General features: G+C 57.4%; 1 protein-coding gene across 18 annotated transcripts in view; it reads right to left on the reverse strand.

Moving 5' to 3' along the window:
* Positions 1 to 2,023: 2,023 nt before the first annotated feature.
* The window catches only part of RAPGEF1 (Rap guanine nucleotide exchange factor 1), a 154,138-nt gene continuing 144,132 nt past the window's right edge, over positions 2,024 to 12,029 (reverse strand). For all 18 annotated transcript variants that reach the window (XM_032257656.1, XM_032257649.1, XM_032257663.1 and 15 more), the window contains 9 exons: positions 11,467 to 11,559; positions 10,383 to 10,568; positions 9,479 to 9,563; positions 9,296 to 9,390; positions 7,515 to 7,593; positions 7,151 to 7,252; positions 5,441 to 5,538; positions 3,147 to 3,275; positions 2,024 to 2,545 (listed from right to left, as the gene is read on the reverse strand). In XM_032257656.1, the coding sequence (XP_032113547.1) occupies positions 2,395 to 2,545; positions 3,147 to 3,275; positions 5,441 to 5,538; positions 7,151 to 7,252; positions 7,515 to 7,593; positions 9,296 to 9,390; positions 9,479 to 9,563; positions 10,383 to 10,568; positions 11,467 to 11,559 (1,018 nt within the window). In that variant the 3' untranslated portion in view covers positions 2,024 to 2,394. The remainder of the gene's footprint in view (positions 2,546 to 3,146; positions 3,276 to 5,440; positions 5,539 to 7,150; positions 7,253 to 7,514; positions 7,594 to 9,295; positions 9,391 to 9,478; positions 9,564 to 10,382; positions 10,569 to 11,466; positions 11,560 to 12,029) is intronic.

Below are 12,029 nucleotides of genomic sequence, written 5' to 3' on the forward strand. Positions count from 1 at the left end.
CCCCTGACACCTGCAGGTGAGACTGACCTCTGCAGGGAACGAGTCCTCTGCCTGGCTCACGTCTGTCTGTGAAGACTGATTCCCACAACACACCCGGCCCCTCAAGGAACAGAAGAGCCACGGCCAGGCCACAGCACTGAGCACAGGGCTCAGCAACAACCACGGCTGGGTGCAGGGGGATGCCTGTCATCAATAGGTCTTAGACACACCTCGCCATCCTCACGCAGGGAGCCCCTGGGCACTGCCCACGTGCTGCCTGGGCCCTGCCGCTCAGACCACCAAGGGCTCCCAACAAGGGCCTGGGGAGTTGCGTGGGCACACCAGGGCCGGGCACAGGGTCTGTTCTGAATTCAGGGAAGGTGAACCCGCTTCCATCTGGCTCAAGCCCGAGAACAAGGCAGACAGAGCTGTGGACAGCACCTGACCACAGGCGCGGACCCGCCTGCTGCTGGGGTGAGGCCTGGTTTTGGAGGCTGCAGCTTGGCACTGGCATTGCCTGTGCTACAGAGGGGGATTCGCAGGAGACTCACAAATACAGGGAGAATTTCAGTTCGCACAACCCAAGGGCCCTGTGTGCAGAGCGGCCCTCACACGCGCACAGCAGCATTCAACAGAGCCGGGCAAGGGAGGGGAGAGAGAGGCAAGGATTGAAATGAAGGGACTTTTAAAAGAAGGAACAAACTAAAAACCCAACCCACACACAATACTGTTAATAAGCCAGCGACTCTACACACACACTCCTTAAATAATAAAGTGACAGGTCCCGCTGGCCCTGCAGGGCCGCTGCCAGAGGGGGTCCCGCCTGCTGCATCACAGCTCTCCTCCCTCCATCTACAGGACAAACAACACGGGAGAGGGAAGAAGCCCACATTTTCTTCTTGATAAATGCTGTTCAAAAACCTATGAAGGACTCAAAGTGACATGGTTGTTTTAAAGAAAACCTTAATGATCAACAGATGTTGCTTTCTGCGTTTTTCCTTTGTTCCGTTTGAACTAGGCTAAGTACGCACAGTTAGACCCTGCTCTTCATTTGACCATGTCCCAAACCCGGGACAAGCGTGCACTCTCATGCAAAGCAGACCCAGAGGCGTGGGCTGGGGGCCATGGAGCCGGTGGCACAGGGCAGGTTCTGTTTGCCAAGCGCCCCACAGGCCTTGCCCAGATTGTCAACCTCAGCAGCGAGAATGGTTTTGACAAGGAGGATGGAAAGAGCATCTGCTCTGTTAGATGGTCTGGCACACGGGGAGGGCCGCCTGCTACAGCTGCCACCTTAGGAGGCTCCTCCGTGGCCAGGCCTCTGCCTCCCTGGACCCCGAGGAGTGCCTGCACCATTCCGGTGCCTCAGGGATGCCCTTCCCTCCCAGGGGCACTAACAGCACTGGCTGAAAGAGCCAGAGGAGGAGCCCCTAGGGCCAGCCCAGGATGGGGCAAGGAGGGAGGGAGTGAAGGCCATGGGATGAGGAGGGACAAGAGATGGAGTTTAAGGCACACAGCGAGCAATGGAGGAGGGAGGCTGGCCCCTCCCCTCTGAATTAACTCCCCCAGGAGCTCAGCTCTGGCCCCGGTTTGGTGAGGTTCAGAAGACTCCCAGCAATAAAAAGTATTTCTTGGATGATCAAGTCCTCCCTTACTCCAGGCTCCTCAGCTCCCTAGATGGTGTGGGAGAGGCGCAATGGCGGGGTGGGAGGTAAGGGCCACAAGATGACAGACACTGCTGCTTACAGGCGGGCAAGGGGGTCCCTGCTGGCGCCAGTACCTCGGTGCAGAGCACTAGCTGTGAGGTGTCTAGGCATCACCTGCGTACCTTTCTGGGCCTGCTGTAAAGCTCACACCATCCTCCATGCATCGGAAGCAGAAACGGAAAGTGAAAGGACCCTCCCGCAGTCTACTCTGCTTTCTGCCCACACAGCTGCTTCCCCCATTCCAGGGCCCCTGGAGGACAGCCTACCCTGGAAGGCCTCCACCCATTTGCCATTTTAGAAGATTCAGGGACCCTGAAGCTTAGGGAGAGGGAGGACTTGCCACTTCCTTGGTCTGCTAATGAGGTCTCTGCTGCTCTCTCCCTGGAGGGGAGTGGGTAGGAGGGCAAGCGGGGAGAGATGGAAGTGAAAGCAGAAAACAAAACCAAACCAGAAAACCACCGGTTTGCAAATCAGCAACAAGACCTGCCTACTGGCTGCACTGAGGCCCACGGGTCTGCTCCCAGAGAGGAGGGAGGCAGGAAGCGGCCAGCAGGCTCCAGCTCCGGCCCGGCACTGCACCGCTGAGGCCTGGCCAGCCTCGTGGCTCTGAGGCCGGGACTCCTGCCATGCGCCTAACAGGTCCAAGGTCCTGTCCGGTCTGGGAGCCGCCCCCGCACCCCTCGAGCGTTCTCCTAGATCCCGGTGCCTGCTCCTAGGTCTTTTCTTCCCGGTCTGTTTTTCTCCTTGTTATGTTCCTGGGTTTAATTTTCAGAGAGAGTTCCCATAGGGCCTCCTCAGCCAGGTGGTCACTGAAGTCATTGAAGAAGTTGATGATGTCGTCGTTCCTCCGGATGTCATAGTGCCTGGTGCAGGGGATGGGGAGCCGTCAGTGAGCAGCTGTGTGGGCTGCAGGGCCCGATGGCGCTGCCCTCCTGGATGGTGCCGTGGGGACCATCCCCGCAGCCTCGAAGCAAATGGATGCTGCAGTGGCTGCCATTACGCGGTGTGACAGAGGGGGACACCAGCGCTCAGAGATGGCACCAACAGCACATGGAGCACAAACAGGGCCCTGAGGCTGAGCTACTCACAGGGAAGGGGCCCCAGGTGACCCCACTGCCCTCAACAATGCATGCCAGAGACCGCTTTGGGGGAGCTCTGGTGCCTGAGTCAGGCAGGCCAGGGTTTGTCAGGCCCTTCTCACAGCAAGGGGGGCACCAGCTTCTGGTGTGTAAAATGGGAGGATGAGCTGTGCCGTCACGGGGCCCAGGCCCAGGGCCAGCCCTGGCACAGAGCCTGGTGGGCATGCTCTCAAGTCATCCTGGCAGAAACTGGAAGGGCCAGGACTCAGCAGGTGGGAGGGCCCTAGGTCCTCTGTGGCTCCCCCTCCCCCAGCGTCCCAGGCTGTCCCTCCTTGCATGTGATCTGGGGCTCAGCCCTGCCCAGCTCTCCCGGGGCGGCACTCACGCCTGCTGGAAGCGCCGCATGCTGTCAAGGATGTTGAACTGCTGCCACCGCTTGGAGAAGTTCACTTTCCCATCGATGTAGTCGGGGTTTCCCAGGTGGACGAAGGTCAGGTCCTGCAGGATCAGCCCCCTGGGAGGACAGGTGAGGAAGCCCGTTACTGCTACAGAGAGGGGTTGGTTTGGCAGCTGCTCACTTCAAGTCTTATCACCTGACACATGACTCCAGCCCTTGCTGCTTCCACACCCCAGAGCAAACCAAAGGGCCAGTCTGGGGTGTCTGTCTTTCCCAGAACGAGCTCCTGCCTCACGGCCTCTGGCCTCTGGCTCCACAAGCGGCTGCTGGGCCCCTTGGAAGCCAGTGTAGCCGATGAGGAGCCTGAGGGAGACATCGCTGCCAGGGCTCAACCCACATGGGCAGAGCTGTGGGCTGCTAAAGCAAAATTGACAAATGAGCAGTAAATTACAAAGCTCAAACCAGGAGGCAGGGGCAGAGATCTCCTTTTATTAACAGGTGTGGTAGGCTGGTGGTGATGGCTCATGCCTGTAATCCTAGTACTATAGGAGGCTGAGGCAGGAGGATTGAGCCCAAGAGCTTGAGACCAGCTAGGCCAGGTGCAGTGGTTCACACCTGTAATACCAGCACTTTGGGAGGCCAAGGCTGGAGGATCACCTGAGGTCCAGAGTTCAAGATCAGCCTCGCCAACATGGCGAAACTCCATCTCTACTAAAAATACAAAAAAAATTAGCCAAGCATGGTGTTGCACACCTGTAATCCTAGCTACTAGGGAGGCTGAGGCAGGGCAATCACTTGAACCTGGGAGGCAAAGGTTGCAGTGAACCAAGACTGCACCCCACCCGGAAGAAAAAAAGAAAAACCCCTTCCAAAAAAAAAAAAAAACAAAAAAAAAAAACCCCACAAACCTGAAACCAGCCTGGGCAACATAGCAAGACCTTGTCCCTATGAAAAATACAAAAATTAGCTGGGCATGGTGGTGTGTGCCTGTAATCCCCACTACTAATGAAGCTGATGTGGGAAGATTCCTTGAGCCCAGGAGTTCAAGGCTGCAGCGAGCTGTGATTGCACCACTGCACTCCAGCCTGTGTGACAGAAGATCCTGTCTTTATTAAACAAAGAAACAGGCCGGGCACAGTGGCTCATGCCTGTTACCCCAGCACTTTGGGGGAGGCCAAGGCAGGTGGATCACCTGAGGTCAGGAGTTCAAGACCAGCCTGGCTAATATGGTGAAACCCTATCTCTACTAAAAAACTACACACACACACACACACACACACACACACACACACACACACACACAAATTAGCCAGGCATGGTAGCACATGCCTGTAATCCCAGCTACTAGTCAGGAGGCTGAGGCGGGAGAATCGCTTGAACTCAGGAGGCAGAGGTTGCAGTGAACCGAGATCATGCCACTGTACTCCAGCCTGGTGACAGAGTGAGACTCGGTCACAAACAAACAAATGAGGTATAGTAACTTAATAGGTGCTTCTGACTGCAGAGGCCTTCAGGCCAGACGAGAAAAGACGGTGGCAGTTCCTCCACTCAGGGAGAACTCAGCTTGAGGGAGCAGATGTGGGGCCACAGTGGGAAAGACTGTTAGCGCTTGGGCAGAAAGTCTGGGGATCTGTATCTCTGAGGGTTGAGGCCTTGAGGGTGGCCCTAACCATAAGGGATGTGCCACTCAACACTCAGCCTGGGACGCTGCTGAGTTTTTGGTCTCTTGGAGAGTCTCAGAGTTTACTAGTATACTAAAGGCTCTTGTAAGTCCTGCAACAGACACTGTTTGGCTTTAGTTATTCAGCTACATTCCTTTTCTATGAAACACATATTTCTACCATGGTCCACACTCAGGAAGCACTTTCTGAACTTTACACCAAGGCTCTCAAGGTTCCTGGGTGGCTGTGGATCCTCAGGTTGTTCTAATGCTCAGCCAAGTGTGGGGGCCACTGGAATACCATGTGATGCCATGTGAAGGGAGAGGAGCCACACATCTGCCACAAGCATGGTGGCACATGCTCACGGGCAGGTAACAGAAGGAAATGAGTGTGTGGCTGGGGAAGGAGAACTTGTATGCTTCACCCGAGCCCTTCTTTTCTGTTTAAATTGTATTACAAGCAGCACATTTTACTGTTAAAGCTTAAAGTAAAACAGAAGTATAAATGTTTCTGTTGGAAACCCCTAAATTAGGATTTCTCTGTGGGAGCTTGACAGATCTTCCCCAGAGCAATGGAGGCAAACGCAGGCAGGGCTGGGGGCCTGGAGGGGCTGCTACTCACAAGTACGGGATGCACGGAGGCTCCACCTCCGAGAGGGCGGCCCGGTAGGCTCGGAAGGAGGACGAGCTGTCGATCAGCGTGCAGTACTCAGCCAGGCCCTGGCAGGACAAGACAGGACGGGGATTAGCGAGTGCAGGCGCAATGCTGGGGCAGAGCCCTGGTCCTCCTCGCTAACTGGAGGGTCACCCACCCTCTGTCCACCTCCACAGGTCCCACCATCCGCAAACACTCAGGCAGGTGCAGGCCTGGGCGCAGGCCCTGGCTGGCAGGGATTCTGTCCTTTTCAATGAGTGTCAGCTCAACCCCTGGTCACAGGGGGACTTGAGGCCCTTTTGTGGAGAAACACCCCATGGTACTCATTGTGCTTGGGGAGCCAGCATCCATGTGTGTATGACATCCTGGAAGATGGGCTCCTGCCTGGCCCTACTAGGTGGTGTGGCCAGAGGAGCCTCTCAGGCACACACTGAGTAGTGTCACTCCTGGCTCGGAGCTGCATCTGCTCTGCCCTGCACTAGGGGGACCAACCAGAGACAGAATGCAACCTTGCCCTCTGCACAGCTGGGTGGCTTCTCTCCTCCTGCAGGGGCAGGGAGCTGCCACCCAGGAGACTCAGCCAGCCCTGCCCCTGCTCAGAAGGCCCCTCTCCAGCCTATTCTCCTGTTAGGTGCCTCTCCCTGAAGTGCTGCCTCCTCAGGACCCCCCAGACAGAGCGGCCATGTCAATTTCCCACCTCTCCACACACACTAGCTTACAACCATCCCTGAACATGGGCTCGAGCGAGAAGACCCTGGGTGGCCTGGGTGATACTGGGGTCTCTGGCACAACCCCTGGGTGGCCTGGCTGACAAGCAGGACCTTAGCATGACCCCTGGGTGGCCTGGGTCCCCGACAAGACCTCTGGGTGGCCTGAGTCACACTTGGGTCCTTGACACAACCCCCAGGTGGTAGCCTGGCTGACCCTCGGGTCCCTGACAGAACCTCTGAATGGCCTGGGTCATACTTGGGTCCGTGATAGAATCCCTGGGTGGCCTGCCTGAACTTGGATCCCTGACACGACCCCTTGATGGCCTGGCTGACACTCAAAGCTATGGGTTTTGCCCCCATTTGCAATACTATTTCCCTCCACAGGATAAAGATCCCACACCTCACCAGGCCTCCTGAGGCTCTTGTGACCCAGAGCTGGTCTTCTCTGGGGATGTGGCCCCCTGGCCTCCTCCTGTCTCTGGGGATGCTGAGCCCCCACCTACTTCTGGCTGTGCACTCTTTTATCCCCTTTGATTCTCCTCCCTTCTCAGGAAACTCCTCTTCCTTTATGGGTGGTGGCATGAGTGACAGTTCCTCTGGGCTGGCCTACCTGCCCACCCTTCTTTTTGCACTTATCCAGCGGGGCCTGGCCTGAAGGAGACCCTTCAGAAGGACAGGCTGAAGGGAGGCTGGGGCGGGGGAAGTGGGAACCCAGGGATGGGCCTGCTGGGTGGCAGCAGAACACCAGAATGTGATCACCCCAGAACCAACCTTGAAGCCCCCTGGGGCCTGAAGATTGGGGATCAGAGACAGGAAACTGAGGTGGGAGGGCAGCTGTCCTGGCCACACAGCAGTTGGTGGCAGACCAGGGGCCTAGGCCCCAGCCTTCACTCCAGTTGGAGCACCTTCTGCCACAGCTGGTGCTCCCTTACCAGCTTCCCTCCACCCATGCCCCAAGGCCACTCACCTCTGAAGTCTGCTTCTGCCATTCCAGCCTGCGGATGGGCGCGGAGTCCAGGGCAGAGAGGATGGCCAAGTAGGAGTTGAAGTTATTCAGCTTCCGCAAGTGCTGCCGAGAGAGGGTTGGTGCTGTGAGGGCAGGCAGGAGTGCAGGAGGGAGGGCGGGGGAAGGGCAGGTGGGAGGGCCGGAGGGAGGGCAGGGGGAAGGGCAGGTGGGAGGGCCGGAGGGAGGGCAGGGGGAAGGGCAGGCAGGAAGGCCGGAGGGAGGGCAAGGGAGAGGGCAGACAGGAGGACAGAAGGGAGGGCAGGCCAGTCCCAAGCTCCCCGTGCAGGGACTGACGGGGGTCTGGGGAGGACCTGGCCACCATTACCTTCATGATCTTGATGAACTTCAAGAGCAGCCGTTCCCTGTCCTGGGCCTTTTCCTGTAACATGATTATTGACCGGACCCTGCATGGAGCAAGGGAAAAAGAAATAGCTGACTGACCGGTCCCTGCAGGCCGCAGGGGTCCTGTTGGAGACAGGACCAGTATGACCCCCATGCCAGTGACCACGAGCCCACCCCTACTGAGTACCTGCAGCCTGCCCCAGGCATAGACCTAGTTTCTGCTCTCCAAGAGCTCATAGCATCCCGGGACAGAGACAAGACACCATAAGGAAATCTGGTGATAACAAATCTGGTGACCATAAGGAAATGTGGTGAAGGCCTGAAGGGGGCTTTGAATCTGCAGGTGGAGTGCAGGAGGATCAAAGCAAAGCTTTTCCTGATGAGCATGGACCCCAAGTACCATGGGGCTGGGAAAGTTCCTTGTGTGGTGCAGGACTGGCTTGGGGAGACCAGCTGGCGTATGAGGTAAGAGGTCACCTTTGCCAGCCACGAGGGAAGGAAGCTCTCAGAACCTTAGCAGCAACCAAAAGCTGAGACCGAAGCCAAAGGCCAGTCTCATCTGTGCCATGTGTGCAGCAGGGACATCACGCTGGGCTCAACTTCCTGTGGTTTCCCAGGGGTCACCACCAGGGTCACCTGGAGGAGGTGCTGCACTTTGCATGGCTGCCTCCTCCTTTTTTTGAGACAGGGTCTTGTTCTATTGCCCACGGCTGTGAGTGTATCTCACGTAGTCTTGAACTCCTGGGCTAAACTGATCCTCCTGCCCCAGCTTCCCGAGTAGCTGAGTCTATAGGCATGGACCACTGTACCTGGCTAATTTTAATTTTTTGTAGAGAGGGGGGGTCTCTCTATGTTGCCCAGCTGGTCTTGAACTCCTATGCTCAAGTGATCCTCCTGCCTCGGCCTCCCGGAGTCCTGGGATTATAGGCATGAGCCACCACGCTTGTACCTCTGTGCAGCCAGGCCCTGTGGTGTGTGCCCCTGAGCTTCCTGCACCCGGCCAGAGGCTGGTGTCAGAGCCAGGCTTGGGGCTGTGTGCAGCTTCCGTCTGCCCCAGAAACCACATCCGTTGGGCAAAAGCCTACACTGGATTTCTGGTTGCCACAGCTAAACATGTTTTCCCCAGGATGGCGTGCTGTGGGGGGAAGGTAGGGAAAGGGGAGATGACCTCAGGGCCTTTAAAATACATCAGCCATTCTCCCGGCAGCAAGAGTAGGCGGGTGGGGGTGGCACAGCTGCAGAGCTCTGAGGGGTCCTGCCCGATGCTGAGCTGCTGTGGGGGTTTTGTCACCTCTTGAAGAGACGAGAGCTCTGGTTTATAAACACACTACTGGAATTCATTTTGCTTTAAGAAATAAAGACTAAATACAAACATTAACAGAACCCACTCCTTTGCTAAGTGTTCTCTGTCAGGCAGAGCCAGTGTGAGCGTCAACCTGACATGGCCTGGCAGTGACAAGGGCAGGAGGGTAAACTCAACACCCCTCCCGGTACCACCTACAGCAGACACCGCTCCTCGACCCTGGCACTCTTCCCCGCTGAGCCTCCTTGACCAGGTGGCCACTTCCAGCAAGCCCTGTCCTGTCCCTGCCCTGTCCTCTGCTGACTGTTCATGGTGAATGCTCACCGGGCCTCCAGGAGCTGAGAGGAATGAAAGAGGCAGCTCCCTCCCCTACCATTCAAGGTCCCCGCAGAGGAATACGCAGAGCCCATCCAGTCGTGCCGCCATCCAGAGCCACAGGCTTGGCGCTGGGCACCTCTTACCAGTAGGACATGTTGTTGAAGTGCTCCGTGAACTGGGTCAAGTTGGGGCTCTTCTCCTCATTCTGCTCTTTTGCCCAAAGCAAAACCTCAGGAATCTGCAAAAGGAAAGAAGGCAGATGGAGGTGGAGCCGCTGGCTTTCCTGTGACGGGGGTTTCTCTCATTCAGGGACCACTATAAAATACCTCTATTTTATAGAAGAGCTCGGCATCCAGCAATGTCAGCTGCTCTGCTATCTCATGGCTGTGAAAGTCATGCAAGGTCCCCGGCCTGGAAGACAGAGGCATGAGAAGAGCCGTCAGGGGTGGGGAGGGCAGTGGGGAGAGCTGAGCAGGCTCGGGCTGCAGGAGTCAGAGTGGGAGAGCCTCTCTGGACAGCAGGAGTGTGGAGGCTAAGGGGTGGGAAAGTCCCAAAGGGCTCCCTGGGACCCTATGGGCCTCATGCTTCTCTCTGGGATGGCACTGTCTGCCTTTCTCTCCCATTTCTGCCGGGTGTGTCCAGCAGCTTCTGGAATCAGGAGCCTGGGTTTCCCTCGTGAGCTTATGGACAGTGGAGATGCCAGGGAATGCTCACTCACTGCTGGACCCTGCTTCCGGGTAGCCAGCAAGAACAGAGAGGGTGCCAGAGAAACAAGGGCTAAACTTAGCTGAGAAGAAGCCCACTACTCAACAGACATCTATAGCTGCAAATGACACTGTCAGGTAGAGGGGATGGGCCACAGACAGGAACCTTTACACAGGTTCCTAGGGATAGCCAGGGTGGCCCGGGGCGGCTGGGCATCAACCATGACCATGTTTGTGCTGGAACAACCCAGAAGTGACCACAGCCCTGGGCATGTGCACCTCTGCCCTGTCCTATGAAGCCCCCTGCCCTGCTGCCCACTTCCTGGCCACAAGGGGATCACCACCCAGTATGTGCCTCCTGGAGAAGAGGCCCAGCCCCCAGGAACCCATGGGGCTGTCCCTAAGGCGTCATCAAAGGGCCTGTGCAGAACTGGGATGGGGCTGTGGGGCTGGCGGGGAGGGAGGGTAAAAAGAGAAAGGCACGGCTCCTGGGGAAGAGGCGGGGCTGGAGAGGAGGGCTCCTCACCTGGCTGCTACTCCCCGGGCCGCCAGGGGCTGGCCGGAGGTGGCACACCTGAGCAGCTTCTTCTGGTCCACCTTGTCCAGGATGTTCTTCCGGAGCACGCGGGCCAGGCTCAGCTCCCCGTTGCACACCAGGCGGAAGACCAGTTCCATCAGCAGCTTCAGGATCTCTTCTGTCAACTCCACCAGGCTGAAGGGCCAAAGGGCACAAGGTGAGGAGCAGGAATGCAAGGCCCAGGCAGAGTCTGGCTTTGCCTCGGGATATACAAAGCGTATGTGATTGTGACTGGCACAGAGCTGGGAAACTTTTCATGGGAAGAGAGCAGGAGACGAGAGCCTGGGATGGCTACCTGTGTTCCTGGAGGTCATAAGCTCCTGCCACGCACTCAACAGCCACCTGAGCCTCAGAGTGGATGAGTGCCAGGGACCCTGCCGGGGCCTGGACTGCAGAGACAAATCCCACACGAATTCCGCCCTGGGGAGCTGCTGCTCCCATTGGGTGATGAGATGCCAAGACTTCCCGGCCTCTCAGACTAGATGCCTGAGGGATGCTCCCCAACCTGCCCTGCTAAGCACTGTCCACACGTGGCCGTTTCCCAGCTGCATGGCCACTGACCATGGTCATCTCCCCCAGCAGGAGGAAGGCAGCCCGCTTGATGGAGATTTGTTAGCAGAATGGATATGGCAAGTGCCGTGCCCATCAGATGGCCAGCCACAGGAATGCTGAGGAGCATGGGAGAGGCGGTCTCCCCCATTCCAGCCTCCACACAGCCTCCACCGTGGCTGGCAGTCGAGAGCATGGCCTGCTGGAGACTGGTCCTGAGATACTCATGGGAGCAGGTGGATGGGGTGGGTTCTCTCCTGAGGGTCCAGGAGGGACCTCAGGAGGAAATCCAGGGCCTGGGTTAGAGAGATACCTCACCCACCTCACCCTGGTCTATTGGGGACAGGCTATTCTCTCAAAGGACCAAGATAAAGCAGGCAAGAGCCAGCTCTGCCCAGAGCTGGTGGGCAGGAGAAGCAGGTGGAAAGAAGCCTTTGCCTTCCCACTGGCCCCCCCGCCAGGACCCCAAGGGTGAAGCACTCACCAGAGCTCATCCACCACCCTCACCAGCACGAAGAACGTGTTCTTGCTGACGCGCTTCTTGAATGTGTCAGCGAAGGGAGAGAATTTCTCGTATGTGGAGCACGGGTTAAAGAAATAGCCACATAGCTGGCTGGGGGTGGTGGGAGTGGAGGACTGCCTCCTGGCGACCACTTGCTGAGTGCTTACAATGTGGCCGACTCCCTGCATCTGTGATCCAGAAATGAGGGCATGGGACTAGTGCAGTGGAAGAACTGCAAAGCCAGGATTTGAGCACAGGGATGCCCTTGGCTGCTGCCCTCTTCTGCCGGGCCATCTCTGCTGCACTGTCCAGGACCCCGAGGTGCCCGTGAGATTACGGACCTCTGGAGAATGCCTTGCTGAGCCTTAGGCAGAGAATGGTGGGCCCAAAGCAAACACCCTCAAAAGCCCAGGCCCTGGGGCAGGTGTGCAGGCCAGAAGTGTCTCCCTCCAGTCTTTCTGTGAGTTTCCATCCTGAGGCTGCCTCCCTGGGCTCTGCAGGGGAGCTGTCACCTCTTTGACACTGGGCTGGGCCTCTCCTCCCAA

This window comes from Sapajus apella, unplaced genomic scaffold, assembly GCF_009761245.1.
Source record: "Sapajus apella isolate SASKATOON/1434 unplaced genomic scaffold, GSC_monkey_1.0 scaffold97, whole genome shotgun sequence".
Taxonomy (NCBI): domain Eukaryota; kingdom Metazoa; phylum Chordata; class Mammalia; order Primates; family Cebidae; genus Sapajus; species Sapajus apella.